This window comes from Diadema antillarum, unplaced genomic scaffold, assembly GCF_040938485.1.
Source record: "Diadema antillarum isolate AM-2024a unplaced genomic scaffold, OU_Dant_1.0 seq00000586_RagTag, whole genome shotgun sequence".
In the NCBI taxonomy this organism is placed as follows: domain Eukaryota; kingdom Metazoa; phylum Echinodermata; class Echinoidea; order Diadematoida; family Diadematidae; genus Diadema; species Diadema antillarum.
In genome coordinates this window covers 44,362-62,500 of record NW_027271520.1, presented here as the reverse complement: position 1 = coordinate 62,500, position 18,139 = coordinate 44,362, and the positions used below count along the sequence as shown (strand labels likewise).

General features: G+C 39.4%; 1 protein-coding gene across 1 annotated transcript in view; it reads left to right on the top strand.

Moving 5' to 3' along the window:
• Positions 1 to 9,153, top strand: part of LOC139735565 (E3 ubiquitin-protein ligase RNF19A-like) — a 59,134-nt gene extending 49,981 nt beyond the window's left edge. The window contains exons 6-10 of the mRNA XM_071646323.1: positions 2,422 to 2,530; positions 3,644 to 3,805; positions 5,110 to 5,326; positions 7,292 to 7,389; positions 7,788 to 9,153. Coding sequence (XP_071502424.1) covers positions 2,422 to 2,530; positions 3,644 to 3,805; positions 5,110 to 5,326; positions 7,292 to 7,389; positions 7,788 to 8,554 — 1,353 coding nt within the window. The 3' untranslated portion in view covers positions 8,555 to 9,153. The remainder of the gene's footprint in view (positions 1 to 2,421; positions 2,531 to 3,643; positions 3,806 to 5,109; positions 5,327 to 7,291; positions 7,390 to 7,787) is intronic.
• The last annotated feature ends 8,986 nt before the right edge of the window (positions 9,154 to 18,139 follow it).

Here is an 18,139-nt window from a genome sequence, read left to right as displayed (position 1 = left end):
AAAAGTCGCCAGATATGAGTTTTTAGTTAAGACCATATTCTGAAAGACCAGACTTCAAGCTTTAAAATGATGTATAACTCAAATCAAATGGACTCTCCTAACCTATCTAAATATTGGAAAGAAAGCACAAACTCAGGAAAAGTATGAACTGAGAAAAGAGGCTCTGAAGTACAGTGTCTATTCAAGCGCTTAATCTTTACCAAACCGTGCTGGCTGTGCGATGAATGGGACAAAAAACAGGAAGTAAACCACCAGAGTAACAACAATGAAGGGATTATCAGATTAAATTGAAATTATACATGCCTTATTAACACATTTTGGCCATAATTAATGCCAACTTTTAAAGCAGTAGCACTATCCTTTCAAAAGTTATTAGAGTTGAAAGTGAAGAGTGTGGACAAGGTTTTACAGAAATGAAAAAGGGATTCGAAAGACGCACCTAATCACACTATTCTGCCAAAAATGTTCGAGATAAACTGCTTAAAAAACACACTTTCCTGCCCGTTTTATGATACCAAATTTTAGTATAATGTAAAAGAAGACCCGCTCTTTCAGAAAATATGAAAAAGTCAAGTTCGGCTAGGTTGACCCATTTCACTTATTTTCAGTCCTCACGCAAAATCAGTGTGTGCGACTTTATGTTCGTTTTGAGGTGCACAGTCACATATGAAGTGCTGCTGTTGTGCAGTCCTTCATTTTTTTTGTTTTATTGTAGTGAGACATCAAATGACAGATCAGTGACTACCAGAAACTTTACCTTCAGCCAATGTGCTGGTATCTCCCTGTGGCCATCCTTTCTTTTCTTTTCCTTTTTGCTTTCAGTTAGCACTTGAATTGGAAGGTCTTTAATCTGGACTAATGTGACTGGTTTACGGTGATAGCTTTAAATGGACCTCAAACCTGCAAAGAAAAAAAAAATAGACCATCCCATGGCCCATCACTCTGTCTCACCAAATATACCAAAATTGATATAATTTATATACATGTAAGAATACAAAATTCAGAAGAAAAAAAATAGAACTAGTATTCTGTGGTTAAAAAGGGAAAATTTTCTGTTATTGTGTACTGGCCAGCTCAATTAGAGCTGTAACTCTGGTTTGAAAGGGAAAATTTTCTTCTATTGTGCAGTTTTGGGGTTTGTTTGTTTTGTTTGTTCAAGAGTGAAACATGAGTAATGAGTGCAAATAAACAAGCCATCAAGAAGTGTAGTTTACCTACAACTGTACACCATGATAATATGTGTGTGTGACTATAGCATGTAACAAGATTAAAACAAAGGTGGCATGTGTGGCTGCTCCGAATCCCCCCCCCCCAAAAAAAAAAAAAAAAATAAAAATAAATAAATAAGTAAAATAAAATAAAAAATAAAATAAATAAATAAATAAAGAGAAATGATCATTATGTGGTGTACAAAAAATAATCATACATATTATGATCCACGGAGAGATATTTGTGGCTTGATGGTAATTGAACATTGATGTCATAAAATCACATCGGGAGAGACATCAAATGATCGGGGAATGAAATATGCATGTGGATGCATACAACAGGAAACCTTTGACCGAGCCCTATCAGTCATATGGCTGACTGTTCTCGTGAAGCAAGCATGATAAGGTCGTTGACACAAATGGAAATCGGGTACGTTTAATGTCGATTTGCCTGCTGCCCCAGCGGTTCAGACGTGTTACATACATGCGATGATCGAGTGCCCGTTGGCTTTGGGCAAATATACTCGGAGTCTTAATAACATTAAACAGAATGTACAGAGACTTAGAAGTCAACATGAGTCTGTGGAAGTGAAACATGAATGTTCCCTTTTCCCTGACCCTATTCACACTTTAAACAAAGAAAGGAGGGGGATGGGGTCAAGAAAAGCATGTTCTTACGATGTATTCAGGATAAATCTGTAGATGTAGAGAAACATGTCAGTGCAGTATTTCTTCTATCTTCAAACTGAGGGGATTTCTTCCTCTTGAAGGAAGAAAAACTAACAACAAAAACAAAATAACGTAGATGGTATTGATCATGCCCTGTCCTGATTACCAATTACATCATAGCCTAAATTTGTAAGGGGTAATTGCCCTGATATGGGTACCAAACATAGAAACAGATCAAGTAACAATCAGTCGTTATGCAAACCATGCAATGAAAAATTAACATTTCCTTTGACTATTTTCCTATTTCATCATGTGTTCATTTGTCGTTATATTCCTTGTTTATTAAGCAAAACAAAAGCCAACATTCTTGCAGGCATGCTTAATAGTGTTCATACTAAAGAACTTGCATGGTGTTGAATTCATGCATCGTGGAAACTTTCTTGACTACCTGAAGACTTGTTTGTTGAAGAATTGCAGCTGCTGTGGAAGGTCGGGCAATTGCTGTGGCTAACAACGCATTCACTGTTCTCTTTCGGCCATTCAGGTCCATGCCAAGTATGCCAGCATGCCTCGCCATCGACGAAATCTGGCCATCGCCGGCAGCGTGTCGCTCTCGATACTCGTTTCTCCTGTGATTGCTGCCCTCACAGTTGGTAAGTAGCCAATCTTGTATATATCACTTTTTTGTATTGTTAAACACAATGGTGGGGGATCTCATTGTTTGAAATGCCTTTTTTTTGGGGGGGGGGGTGTTTTTCTTATTGGTAATTCAATAGAGAGTATTCTTGTTCAATTTGATGAAATTTATGTCACAGGTATCACTTTTTCTTTTAGATTTATATTGTAGGCAATTTACAGGAATACCACATTGTTACTTGCCATGGTTAATTGCCATTGTCATGTTACTTTTGTGTGCAGAATTTTTGTCACTGTAATACTGAGGTTCATCAGCTTTTGTTTCTATGGCACACTGATCTTTGAATATGATGAGCTTGAGCAATATTGGGGACATGACAAATTTTGCAATGTTGATGTGGTACATACAAAAGTTCACAAATTCTACTCAAACACATCCATGTGACCATTGAGAACAGAGAGATATTCTGTCAATCCCAAGCCAATAAACAGGATTTTGAAGATCAGCTTGCGTTTTAGATACAATTAAAATGGTGGTCCGATGCAGTACATTGTATGTTATCTGAAGAGAGGTAAGAGTCCATGTCTTACACATGCCTACCCTCGTCAACATTCACCAGAAAGCTAGTTTGAAGTGTACGGAGGAATGTACTGCAGAGGAGGATGTTTGTGTCAATTCTTGTCTTCATTTGCTGTATTTGGCATCTCCTTTCAGTAGCTTGTGAGCTAAGAAAACTGAATTTTACGGGTTTTTCCCCCAAACCCTCTGATGGGTTTGAGATGCTATTTTACAGTGGGCACTAAGCATGTAAGTGTGCATGCAAACATATGTACTGACTGATTCAAATTATCAGGGTTTCAGGGTATTGTGAAATTGCACCTACAGTTACCCTGCATCTCACGCTCCCAGTAAAGAAGATCCTTGCTGTAATGGCATTGACTAGTGACACATGAATAATGTTTTACAACACAAGACCTTGCCTCTGACATCTTGTGTGTGTTCCTTTCCTCTCATCATCACCTTTTTTTTTTCTTACGCCATCCACACCCCACCCCCTCTTCCCCTTCCCCCCTCCCCAACTCCCTCCCTTTGCCCATATCCCCCTCCCCCTTGCACCATCCAATCCCAGGAATCGGTGTGCCTATCATGCTGGCCTACGTCTACGGGGTGGTGCCGGTGTCACTCTGCCGCAGCGGGGGATGCGGCGTTACCACGAGCAACAGCGGGGGCGTCCGCATCGAGCTGGATGAGGAGAATGACGTAGGAGGTGGGGTCTCGGATAACAGATCAGGTATTCACCACTGCCGTCTCTTAACCCTACCCTTGCCGTAGGCAACTGTCACGGCACACGATGTTGGTGGTGTGTTTTGCAGTTGTATCTGCAAGAGCGTTGATCTATTGAACACCACAGGCCAGTGATGCATCTAGATTTTACTCCTTACCCATTGATAGCACATTATGTGGAGCGCTAAACATATCCCCCCCCCCCCCCAACTCTCTATCTCTCATAGTGGGCATCGTAATCATGATTTACATTCAGCATTGCCCTAATCACTCAATGGACCCAGCAACTTTAGATGATTGAGAAAGGGAGAGAGAGAGAAGTATTAAAATGCAAAAGTGACGATATGAAGGTGAATCATACAGTGCTTTCCCTGTGCAAAGCCATCCAGCTGACTTCCATGTTACAGTGGTCGATGTGCTGGTGATGGTGATGGTGATGATGATGATGGTGATGATGATGATAGCGATGATGACGATAGTGATGATGATGGTGATTATGATGATGATGATGACAATGATGATAGTGATGATGATGATGATGATGATGATGATGATGATGATAGTGATGATAGTGATGATGATGGTGATGATAATGATGATGATGATACTAAAAACACAAACAAAACATTCATTTGCAGAGTGAAGTCATGTGTATGGAATTTTTGTCCCCAACCAAAATCTCTTGTGGAAACTTGCTGCATTATTACAATTAAAGACATCACCTTTTACATGTGCACTATTTCATTGAGATTAACAAACCAGCCTTCCACATAGAAGAAGCAGCGGATGGAATTATCAGCCCTCACATCTCACTAACATTCAGCGGGGAGTGTTTTTTCACATATGAGAATCGTCAACTCATTTTTTTTTTTTTTTTTGGGGGGGGGAGGGGAGATTGATCAAGAGTAGTGATCTCTGCTGTGATAATAGCGAGCTTTAGATCTGCAGCACGAAAGCTAAGATGACGCAGCCTCCCGGGTTCAACAATGGAAACAACTGTCTCGCACATGTATAGAACACCATTTTTTACCTGCTTAGTGTCGTCTTAGTGTTTGCGCTGCATCTTTAAAGCTCGCTAGTAATACAGCAAGAATGTCAATAGCTGTCATATAATAATAGCCAAGGGACTCATAATTTTGGAAACATCTGCAAAGCTATAGGATTCTTTCCTGTTAATAGACTCCAATGAACATTGTAATTCCCATCTCTCTTTTCTGTCTGTCTTTCTTTCTGTGTGTTTGTCTGTATTTGTCTGTTGGTGTGTTTGTTTGTCTGTCCGTCTGTCTGTGTGCATGTGATTGTAACTGGCAGAGAACAACCCGGAGGTGAACAGCATGGCGGCCAACGCCAGCATAGGAGAAGCCAGCGTGCTGAATCGGGAGAGCACCAGCCACCTGGAGGTGGCGGGAGTCATCACCGACGACACGGTCAGCGACAGCGCCAGCACCCGGGCCATCGCCGGGGCGAGCCTCACCGGAAGCCTGTCCGGGAGTGGAGGGGTGGGGCCTCTCATCCTCAGCCAGCACAGGTGAGCGGAGGGAAGGGGAACAGTGATGACACCTTGATGATGTTGATGATGATGATGTTGTGGTGATGGTGATGATAGTGATGATGATGATGATGATGATGATGATGATCATGATCATGATCATGATCATGATGATCATGATCATGATGTTGATGATGATAACAGTGAAGATGATAATGATGAGGATGACATTGATGATGAGGATGATGATGACATAGATGTTGATGATGATAATGATAATGATGATGACAATGGTGATGGTGATGATGGTTGTGGTGATGATGTGGATAATGAAGACAATGATTGCAGTAGATATCTCATGATGATATTGGTTATGATGATGATGATGATGGAAAGGAATATTGGATGATGCCAACATAGATGTTGATGATGATTAGGATAATGATAATGATGGCGATGGTGATGATTTGTTGGAAATGATTGTGATATTGATTGCAATAATTGCAATAATTGTGATGATAATGGTTGTGGTGATGATGTTGTGGATAATGATGACGATTATTGAGATAACTCATGATGATGTTGGTAATGGTGATGATGGAGAGGAATATTGATGATGTTGGTGATGATGACAATGATTACAATAATGATGATGATAATGGTTGTGATGATGATGATGATGTGGATGATTATGACAATTATGGGGATGGTAATGTTGGTATTGAAAAGAAAATATGATGGTGATGATATCAGTTATTAAAAGTAATGTCGTCATGATGTTGTGATGATGAGAAAGAGTATTGTATTCACGATTTTGAATATTGTATTGACAATTAAGACAATGGTTCATGTCAAATGATGATGTTAACGATCGGGAAGAATGTGATGCTGATATTGTCGATGAGATTATTGATAGATGGTAGTGATAATACTGGTAGTGTTGGTTAGATGACAGTTTAAAAATTATCTGTTGATGATGATTACTCTGGAGACAGGCGTGGTAATATTTATGATTACACTTAAGTTAAATTGATTTTTTAACCCTAACTAGGCCGGGCTACTTAGTTAGATGATAGAGCCGGGGGAAGGCCATCCAGGCCCCCCCCCCCCCCCCCCCTCTCCTTCCAGATCTCAGTTGTCCACCACGCAATTGTGGCAAAAATTGGCACACATATTGCCTGCGATGTAAGCCACAAAACTGTAGAGTTGATTGATCCAAGGATTACCAGTTATGCTAATTCATGCATATATGGTTTATGTGAGAAATCAGACTCTTTGCTATAGAACTGTAAATAAAGCTCCAAAAAGACATATCATTGGTGTACATTCCCTACAAACCAACTTACCTTCTCGCCCCTGGCAACTCTTACTCACTCTGTTGGGCAAAAAAAATGAATGGGCATCTGTTGTGATGTGCCACTAGGATCAATGACAGCCAGTATCCCTTTTGCTTATTTGAAACTCTTTGTGTGCTTTCTGTCCTGATTGGCAAAGAAAACCCCCAGCGTAATTCGCACTGTCCAAAGTCCCGACACAGATAGGGTTAAATGGATGGCATAGTTTTGGTTGAGATGGGGATTCAGGTTTCCAACTTTTTGTGAGGTAATGACAAACCTCTTAGTATGACATATGAAAGAGCATACAATTCTAAGAGTAATTCGAAGTTTATTTGATGAAAATCGGTTTTGAAATGGCTGAGATATCCAAAAACAAAGAGGTCCTAATAAAAAGTAGGACTCGCCTTTTATTGAGACCACTTTGTTTTACTTTCTTTTTGGATACCTAAGCCATTTTAAGACTGCTCTTTTATCGAATAAACTTTGAAGTCCTCTTAGAATTGTATGCCCTTTCATATTTCATAAGTGGTTTCTGATTATCTCACAAAAAGTTACAATCTCAAACCCCCCCCCCCCCCCCCCCGCCATCTCAACCAAAAACTATACCATCCCTCTAATGAAACCCTGGTTCCAAACTCGTGTGATTTTTTCTCTCTTTCTTTTTCAGGATGGATGTCCACGCTGAAGTTGTTGGGAAGAGACTGAGCATAAGCAGTGAAGCGACCTTTGACACCTACAACGCAAGCTCAAACAGGGATGACAAAGGTAAAGTGTCGTGTGATCTTTTGCAACCTTTTTATCCTAAAAGATATCGGTTACTATCAAAGTCTTAATTACAGGTTATAAGTCTTCTCTTCAGGACTGTTGTCACATCCAGTCTATGCCTCAAAACAGAGGAAGGATTATATTTGAGTTTATGCTTTCCTTGTCCTTATGCATATTAGAAATAGAAATCTGCGATTGACCTAGGGAAGTAACTTTTTTTGAAGATGTTGATGGTATAAGATGAAGGTGAATACTCTTTCTAGCATGTCTTGATTTGCAAAGATACAAAATTGTTTCACCAGATTTCTTTTTGCTGTCAAAGATGCTTATCTGTGGTTGATTTAACTGACAGCTGCCTTGCTTTGTTTGTCTGTTTTTACTCCTCCCTGATGGATCAGATTACCAAAGTACCAGTTTCAGGAAAGGTGTTCCACACAGCAGCAACCCGCTTGAAGTTCATGTGGACATTGAGCGTACCTCCTACCCAAACTCTCGCCACAACAGCGGGAGTAGCAACAGTACTGAGCACAGCATAGCGGGCCCCAGTGGCTCTTCCCGTTCTTGTGCAACCTCCATCCGCCAAGTGCCCGGCCTCGCCGAGAATTACAGTGACAAGGGTTGCACAGGCGACGTGTGGGAACTGAAAACAAGTGCCAATGTTCCCAGCCTGGCCGAAAAAGGGGCGGAGTCCAGTGGCCCCACCACCACGACAGCCAGTGCCATGCGGAAGTCGAAGAGCAAAGGGCGGTCCCGTGGCGGGAAGCGTAGCAGCGTCAAGATAAGCGACTGCATATCGGAGGCTCCGTCGTACTCGTGCGCCGACTCTGTCAGCATCAACGACTCGCTCAACTCGGAGCTGAGCGCCGTCATCGCTGACAGCGAGCCGGAAACTAGCTCCATCTCCAACGTGGACTCCGCCTCTGCCCCGCCCGCCAGTGGTGGTGGTGGAACCGGCACCTCTGAGGGCAAACTGCGCAACGATCTCTCCAGTAGCACCAGCTCCACTCACGGCCTCTCGCCGAGCATCAAGGACAGCCTGTCGTCGCTGACCGAGGTGGAGAATGACCGCCCGGGGAGTGGGATGCTCGTCCAGGGAGAGTCCCGTCACTCCTCCTCGGGTTCGGTCAACCTGTCACTGGGCCGCGTCATCACCACAGACTTGTGATGAAACCTCCTTTCCCCTGCATCCCCTCCCCTCCCCACTTTTGCTCTCCTCCCCCCTCCATCTTTCCTCCGTGAAAGTCAGAATACATCTCTAACTTTTTCCTAGAGAGCAATTTTATTATCATTGTTACTTAGTTGAATTTAATTGTATTTTTTTTTTCTTCGATGCATCTTTTGTAGTGCAGTCAGCAGAGAGGGCTTGTGATGCTCACATTAAGTAAGTTTAGGACAAAGTGTGGCTATTGTGGCGCAGGGAAGGATGCCCTTGTAGGGAGCAGCCTCTCGTTGCCTTAGTAACTGTCTCTGTGTCTGTATGTGTGAGCGGAAGACAGAGTGTAATGCCTCTCAGCGACTGCATCGTACGTGTAAGGCAGCATCAATTATTTTATGTGTACCACTGTGTCCTGTGGCCATGTGCTGAAGTCTCGTCTTATAAACCATCTGTGGTAATAGATTGAGATTATGTAAGAACATTATGCTAACAAGGGTGCAAAGTCACTGATCAATTATCATTCATGTGGTGTGAACACGCACAAGACTCCTGCTCTTAGAAACGAGACATAAGCCAGTATGTGCAGTGAACAATATCAGGAATGGATCTGGGAGGTTCAGACGTGGTGATGTAGAGAAATAGTCTCCAGTATAAGCTTGATCTCACTTCATCTGTTGTTTGTTTGGTTTTTTTTTTTGTTCCTTTTGAATGACTCTAGGTGCCGGTACAAGGAAATTTTTCCTAGAATTGACTGAACCAAATATAGTTTGTAACTGTCATACAAAAGTATTGAGGTGGCATCACTTCTGCTGTGAAAGTAACAATAGAGATTTATGGTCGTATTTTCCATCTTCGGACAGAATTAGATTTAACAAGAATGCAGTGCTCCCTGTGGTAGTGGCATCATCAATTGGAGTTGATTTTCTGATGTGTGGGAAGGCATCAGCAGCAGCTCGCCTGGGATGGCGGTTGCCATGCCTACCCCTCCTCGAGGGTGTTGGAGCAATCAGGATGCATTCAGGTTTTGACTTAGCTTTGTCCTGGTTTATTTGATGCCCCCCGAGTAATTCCAGCTACGCTCAAGGAGCTTTCGGAGGGTCTTGTCGCAGGAGTCGAGAGTGACATGCCATTCACGTCCGTCCTCGACGTTAATTGAGATATTTGATGTAGTCATCTTGATGGCATGGTGAACAGTAATACCATGTTTGTCAGTGAAGGCTCCTGAAGAGCAAGACTTTCTAACAGAGGACATGCTAGCAAAGGAAAGAACAAATTGTCTTGTTGTCATGACAACACCGTGATGACCTCTCTCTCTATTCCTCCATATCTGCCACTTATCTCTCTCCCTCTCTAATTGTTTGTCCTTCTCTACTGCTTAAACTCTCTAGCCTTTGAGACTAATTATGCCTTGTCCAGATTTAATGACTGGTTGTAGAGGTAGCATTGATGTTGGGTGGGGTAATGAATCTCTGCTCGTTAATGGTCCCAAGATGAGGAAGATCTGTCATTACCTAGAGGGAATACGCCTACATATATCAAATTGTTTGCATCGTGCGAGGTTTTTTGATTGACTGTGGTATATTAGTCATCATTATGTCCTGTGTTATTCCATTACATGACTTACATTGATAGCATACAGTGTCCCATTTTCTCCTTGTTCAGGCATATTTCTCTATTGTTCAATTCTCTTGGGGTCTGATATATGAGATAATTCCATTCTTGTTATTTCTCATTGTTATGAAAGAAGTTTATTTGTCACAAATTTATGCCATGAATATAGATACAATCTCCTCAAGTAGTGTTACAGTCATTGAGTTTTCCTGGGAAATATCAAGAACATAACAATCCAGTGCTGACACTTTCATGTTGAATGCCAAACCCCCTCCCCATTATCATAGGAATCTTTTTGAAGAGAGAGAGAAAATAAAAAGAAGTGAAAACTTGTGCAATCTTGTCAATCAAACCTGTCCTTGTCATCAGGAAAAAAAAGTTAAATCTTTTTAAATGGAATGTGATAATTGCTATGTCCTTGTTATGCTTTTGCTCAGACACTAAAAATTCTACAAGCTGTCTGACAAGTGTGACTGGTAGGCTGACAGCATGCTTATGAAATGTTTATCAACCTGTGTAACCACTTGAAAACAGCAAAAAACAAAAACAAACTAGATAAATAAATAAAATGTAAAGAGAAGATTTTTATGGAGTGTGTAGTTTATGGGAGGAGAATATGATATTTATTCTTTATGTGTGTGCCTTGATCACTGAAACTGTACCTCTTATGGTGCGAATATGTTCCAGGAAGTTCCTTTATTGCGGTTGCTTGTTATTTGTTATGAGCATTCTAGCTAAAGTAACGATCAGGTCATAGTTTCATTTCGTCATACACTTTCATAGTTATTCGCTCCTGGAACAATCCCATGTTAGAGTAGGTAGCAGACACAAGTTGACTATCCAAGATAGGAGTCTATTGTCTGTTTGAAAAACAAAACTAGCTTGACAGATAACAGGAAACCTAGTATAGGGCTCCCCTCCCCCATTCTTTGTGCCAGTTTCCTCACCTCACAACTCTCACTTACCTCAAACAGAGGTACATTGTCTACCACCCATTTTTGATATCTCTGTCAGCAAATACTCTATTCAGTGTCCTAAACTTTCACTCTTTTGCTATTATACTGTGAATGGAGGATTACATGATTAAAATAGCAGTGTGGTGCCGTCTTTGGTTTTGTTTTTGTTTTAGGGTACGTTTTAAGGAAAGATGATCTTTGAAGCCATGCAAAATACATTTAAAGAATACAAACTTTGTATCAACATTTCATCAGTTTATTTGGGCCAGTCAGCGCGTTTTCGCAGGCAAAATAGAAATTTGAAATAAAACAGGAAGGTGACATGATAGTAGCTGATATCAGAAATGCTGCTATTTTTCTTCTGTTTTCTTCATTGGAGACTAAGTTTTATTTTATTTTATTTATTTATTTATTTTTATTTATTTTTTATTTATTTTTTTTTTGGGGGGGGGGTTGTGTTTTGCTGTAATTTTAGTCTAAACTCAGGACAAATTTGTTATTGAGGAGAGGGTACTGACTTCTGCAGTGGCCTGCAATGGATGTGAAACTGGGAGGACTCAGCCAAATGAACGAAGAGATATATATGGTCACTGCACAGAGAGAATGATGCTGGGTGGCGGCACTTCAAAATGTCAAATTTTTTTTTTTTCTCTCTCTCTCTCTCTTTGTGCCTAGCTATTGTGGTGTGTTAAAAAGGAAGAGTAGGTTGATAAAGATCACCCTCTAGAGCTGAATGTGGAAGAGGCTTCATGTACGTGCAAGAATAGAGCACCTTATTGGCATTTAATTGCTCTCTCTCTCTCTCTCTCTGTCTTTTTTTTCTGTATCTCCTCTCTGCCTCCTCTTTCTCCTTCCATTATTCCTTCTTTTCTTCTTGCCAGTTCTTCTCTCCTTCCTCCTACTTTCTCCCCATCATTATGAGTCGTTTTTAGCGGAGCTGTGATTTGTCTTTACGTTTGAGTCATCAGCGGGGTAAAACTGAGTTAGGGGAGTAGGCCAGTCCTGCTGCAGGGGGCAGCCATCACTGCAGTCGTGTTTCGGGGAGGGTAACATCATTTGTGAGGGGCATGTGAATGTGTTCTCATCTTGAATTTGTATTCTCAGTGGAGTGGTTTGTTTCGCGAAAAGTTTTGAGGTTGCCGAAATGGAACAAAGATAATTTGATAAACAAATCCTAGCCTTGACTTTGAAATTTACTTGATTAAGGCTGCGTTTGAGCGCTCAAAGGCGAACTGAACCAAATGAGAAGCATACCATACCGTCCCGTACCATGCCAGATTGGGAACGTTTGAGGGCTCTGTAAAGATAGCGTGGCTCATGAATTACTTTTGGACTCGAGTGGACGGATCGCACGTTTTTTTAGCAACCAACACATTCATCTCATGCGCCTATGTTACATATAGGTGTCCCTACCAAAGAGAATCAACTCTTTGCATTATGACGTCCACGCATTTTTCTCATGTCGACAGCTGGTACGTACCGTACTTTGGACCACTTTTCGTTTGAGCTCTCTGGCATGGCATGGTATGCCATGGTACGGTTGGAGCACATCGCGAAGTGGTCCACCAGTCCTTTGGTGTGGTATGGTATAGTCCGGCATACTTTGGGAGCGTTCGCATGCTCCTCTGGCGTCGATGCGATTCGGTATGGTACGTTTTTGAAGAGCGCTCGGACGCAGCGCTACGACTTGAAAAGGTGAGATTTAAATGAAAAAAAAAAATTATAAGCAATTTTTGTGTCTTTTGATCCAGCATAGGCAGTTAGTACTATAATTATCGTCAAAGACATGTTTTTGTATATAAGGTGTGATTATTTTGTCTTTTATGTCTCTGTGTCACGTTTGTTGTTGGTTTCTTTCGTAAAAATAATGTATGGACTCTACGAGTCGCAAAATCAAATGGTAGCCTTAAATCTGAATCGTCATTTTTATGTTGCAGAAGATTATATATGGTTTCTGAATCGTCTATTTTTGTTTCACTGTGAAATGTTATCCCAAAGGACTGCAAATGCATCCAAAGTTTTGTTTGTTTGTTTTTTGTTTTTGTTTTTTTTTTACTTTGTAGGAAAGAGAAATGCTGTAAAAATAATATATCGTTATTAAATGGAGAAATTGAAAAGGAAAATGCATAGTACTGGATGTATAAAGTATTTGTTTAATTGTGGTCACATAGACAGACTACACATTTACCAGGTGATAGTATATATATATATATGTATATCATATACAATGTATATGTATATATATATCATACATATATATATGTATGTGTATATATATATATATCTCCATTGTTTGTGAATGTAATATTTGTCAGATTTAGCATCACCACATTTCATGCAATTCTGGCTGAGGGTGAAAAAGTGTCTTGTTTCCGTTCAAGGGAAGTGGACGTCTACACAATGCAATGTCCGATGTCCACTCCTCAGACCTACCCTACAAATGGCTCTCAGTCTCACTATTTCTGCTTATGTATTCAAATTTTCCAGAAGTGTCTAATGCATTCTTTTACTTCTGTGTGTTGGAAATCTAACTTCCTTATCAGGTTTTCTTTTCTTTTTTTTTTTACTTTTTTTTTTCTGTAACGTCTGTGCATTTTGCTTGTATTTGTACATGTTGGACACTTACCAAAAACAAAGTGAAAGAAAAGGAGTGAAAAAAATTCACCATGTGATGTCATTATTTGATATCAAATTCAAAATTGGTACATATTGTGATGATGATGGTCTCAGGATTGTTTAGGAAACAGAAAAACAAACAAAACAAAAAAAGAAAGAAAGAAGAAGCTATCAAAGCAAAAGGCATACTTTTTGCACGAAGTAGTGATTTCTGTTTTTCCTATAATCTCATGGCACTGTGTTACAACCTGTTTTTAGCACTGTAGAAAACAAAAGACTCTGATGTGAGCATGATGTAAATGCCTGTGACATCTTAACCATTGAATGTGAAATTAACTGTGCACTGTGCTATAGTGCATTTCACATGATTTTTTTTTTTTTTCACGCAGTGTATAAATGCACATGTAAGTATATTTCATGCAGGGAGTTGAAAATTTCACCTACGGCAAGATGCTGGTTTATCTAGATATGTATGCAGTTAAGTTTTTTTTTTTGTACTTTTTTTTTGTGGGGGGTGAATGGAATGGACTATTGTAACAAACTTTAATGGATGATGTTTAGTTGCTGTTTTAGTGTCTCAGTAAATTTGGAATGGAGTTATTAATGTCCTAAAATGATCTTTTGCCCAATTTCTCCCAAACTGTTTAAAAGGTGAAAGTACAGGACTTGCATGAGAATACATGTACGATACTAAAACACATCATTGTACATCAAGAGAGATATAATTTGTTCTGTCTGCTGTTGAGACATTTAAGCACCATACTAGCCATTATGAAAGAACCGTGTTTCAAAAGAAGATATCTCTATGTGTAATTACTGTAAGTCCTTTAAGTGGTTGCTGGATGCTTTCTCTGTTTGGCAGAGCCGTGTGTAGTCCAGACCCATTAAGCTGTATTCATGTTAGCAACACTTCAATAACCTGTAATTTTGTCATCAAATGTCATTGAAGATTTGTAGCATTCATGGCTAGGAGTTAACATGATCAGAAAAAAGAAAAGAAAAATGAGGATATAGAAGTATGTGTCCAAAGATTTGAATCACAAGTTTCCCCCTGTTTCTTAATATACCTCCCAACTTCTCCCCTGTTGCCCTGCCTACCTGCCTGAAGAAAACTTACCTTGGTAAGAAAATTTACTATAGAAAATATACCATGGTAAAAAAAAAATTACCATGGTAAAAAGGAACTTACCATGGTTTAAAAAAAAAAAAAAAACGGCCAGGAAAAATACAAGGGGAGTGGGCGCAAATGCGAATGTACACACTCATGGCGGCTTAATTCAGACATGTACAAGTCCATAGTGGAGACTCTGTGGCCGAGTGGAAAAGACTCCTGACCTCCGGTCTGTGGTTCCGAGTTCAAAACTCGTCAAGAGCTTACATCCTTGGAAAAGATGTTTGTACCCATCATGTCCCTTCTCAACATAGGCCTATCTGGCAGCACTGGGGTAATATTAATGGCAGGGCCCTCTGGTGGAGCAGTGGCAACACTAAAGAGGCTACCCTGGATAAAGAAGACCTAAGTAATATTTTGTAGTTTCTGTTGTTTTTATATTTTTTTTGTGTGTATTTTCTTTATCACTGTAGCAGTGGTATATCATATCTGCTCAGAATATTGTCAATGGAATTGTACAACTAAATCTGGACAGGTCCTTGCTGAAAGTTATTTACCAGCACTTGCCGATACAGTAGTGCACTCAAATAAATATGAAAAAAAAAGACATTGATGTGCTTGTATACTAAAGGCAATTACACTTGGCTTGCTTTGCAACCAGTTTTGAAGTTTGTAAGTGAACTTTTTTTCAGTAACCTATTCTTTGTACCCTGCCCCCTCCCCCTACAAAAATATGATTGCTATGATTTTCTTTTTTATTTCCATTTACTATTAAAGATGTTACTCTTATAGGGATTTGAATGAGAGTTTAGCCATTTATGTGCATATTGGCACGGGAAACCCTCACAGCATTGTACACACTGCCCAAAGTCAGTGACACAGCAAGGATTAAGATGTGGAATGAGATGTCATTACAGGAAGAAAAAAAGTTAACCCTGATTAAAACTGGACCACTATGAGCTGCGTGTAACATGATTTATTGACACGTTATGATCGAGGCAATGCGAAACATAATATCTCTACCACTAGAAGATGTCCACTTTGTAGCATCTATTATGAGGCCAGTCACCATTTTAAACTGCATCTCAGACTTGTATTTTGGACATAGCAGTATATGTTTGCTAGGCAATGGAATCTACCTGGGATAAAGAGAAAAAGTGTGTGCAGTTTCATGAGCCTGATTTTGATTTTTATGTATTGTATCTAGAATTATTTGTTGTTGGTTTTTTTTTTCCTGAAAATTAATGCAGTTTTAGGACGTTGCATGTCTTCAAAAGAGATCCCACATACATGTACTAAGATTCATGTCATGACCTATGACAACTGCAACATTTCCTTTTTCCCTTTAGTCAGTTGTCCTGCACCACCCAACATAATTGCTGGTTTAACTCTTTGACCAGCAGTATTACATATGAATGTCGCAGATTTATTTGATAGTCTTTGTTCAAGTCACCATTGTTTTCTCCTCTCTGTGGTGAGAATACATTATACCTTGACTGTTTATGTTCATATATTCTCTGTACACAGACATAATGGTTTATTTACCATATTCTCTTTCGTTTTTTTTTTTCATATGCAAATCACAGATGAATTTTGTTGATGAACGTTGCATGTAATGGCTTGATTATTTTTTGTTTTTGTTTTTTATTTTTTTGTTTTAGTTTTAATGGCAGGCAGCATCTGTAACAATATGGATTTTGTGTCTTAAACTGTGACTTGTATCGAATGGACACGATGCTTTTGTGTGTTTCTCCGTTGTGTGTACTTTACAACACTGGACGCATATTTTCACGGGTTATGGTGTGTTGATTTCACAGTTGTCATCTTTGTAGAGTATGTGCTTTCGTGCAAAACCAGACAGAAAAAAAAATCATATCAAGTGAAAAATAAGCCAAGATAATTATAATGAATAAAGTGAATCTTACAAATCGATGTATTAATTTTAAAGAAATACAAATCTTGTGAAACCAGTCAATGGATAAAGCTGTGTGTTTTCATCTTTCCTTTAAGCGTCTGGTTGAACGGAATTAGAAAGGTGACGAATGATGTGAGAATGCGATGAAAGACGTTGTGAGGGAAGTACATGTAGAGGGTAGTGAAGATAAAGATTAGTGAAATATGAATTAGTAAAGAGGGTTTAGTGAGAGATTAGGGGAGACAGAATACTGAATAAAGAGATTAGTGAATATACTGGTAGAGATAGAGATTAAGATTAGTGAAAATATAGATTGATGAAGAAAGAGATTAGTGGAGATAAAGATGAGTAAAAATAGAAATTAGTGGAGATAAAAATCAACAGTGCTATAGAGATTAGTCGAGGTAGAGAATATTGGAGATAAAGATTAGTAGAGGAAGGTAGAGATTGGCTGAGATAGAGATCAGTGAAGAAAGGTTTGTAAGTGAAGGTAGAGATGAGTGAAGAAAGATTAGTGAGAGATTAGTGAAGACAAATTACTGAATATAGAGATTAGTGAATATGTTAGTAGAGATAGAGATTAGTGAAGGTAGAGAATAGTGGAGATAAACATTAGTAGAATGCAGGTAGATATTAGTGAAGATAGAAATTAGTTTAGACAGAGAAAAGTGGAGATTAGGGGAAAAGATTGGTAAAAAGGGATCCTATCTTAATACTACGGTAATTTCTGCTCTGCTCATAACCGTACTACATTGTGGTGTAATTAGTGTGTTTTCATGCACTCGCGATACACAGCATCACACATAACATGTAAATATCAGCACACGAGTTCCTTCAAAGAACAAGGGATAGTATTGTCCTTCAGTACATTTTATTCTTGTTTACAAGGTATATAAAACAATATATATTCATGATTAGTTATACAAATGATACAAAAGTCATGTTTTCTCTCACAAAAGAATTCCTTAGAAAAAAAATCTTACATCACCGAAGACGACGCATAATCGTCATGTTAGATGGATTTGAAGTATGCAAGGGTGTAAAATACAGTGGATTCCAGTCATAACGAAGTCCTCAGGACAGTTTTCTTTCGTTATATTGAAATTTCGTTATAACCGAACGAATAGAACAACAAACACACAGAGTGTATAATGTTGCGGCCGGAATTTTTACTTCGTTGTAAACCAGAATTTTGTTATAACCGTGTTCGTTTTAACGGGAGTGCACTGTATGCTAAAAAGACAAATTTAAGTGTTTCGAAATGGACACCAAGGGAGCAAGGCAACAAATTAGTTTGAGTGAGATAGGTTATGACAGATACAAATTAATAAAATAGTTACGATAATCATCTTTGTCTTGTTGTAGAGAGAAGATAAGGCTCACAT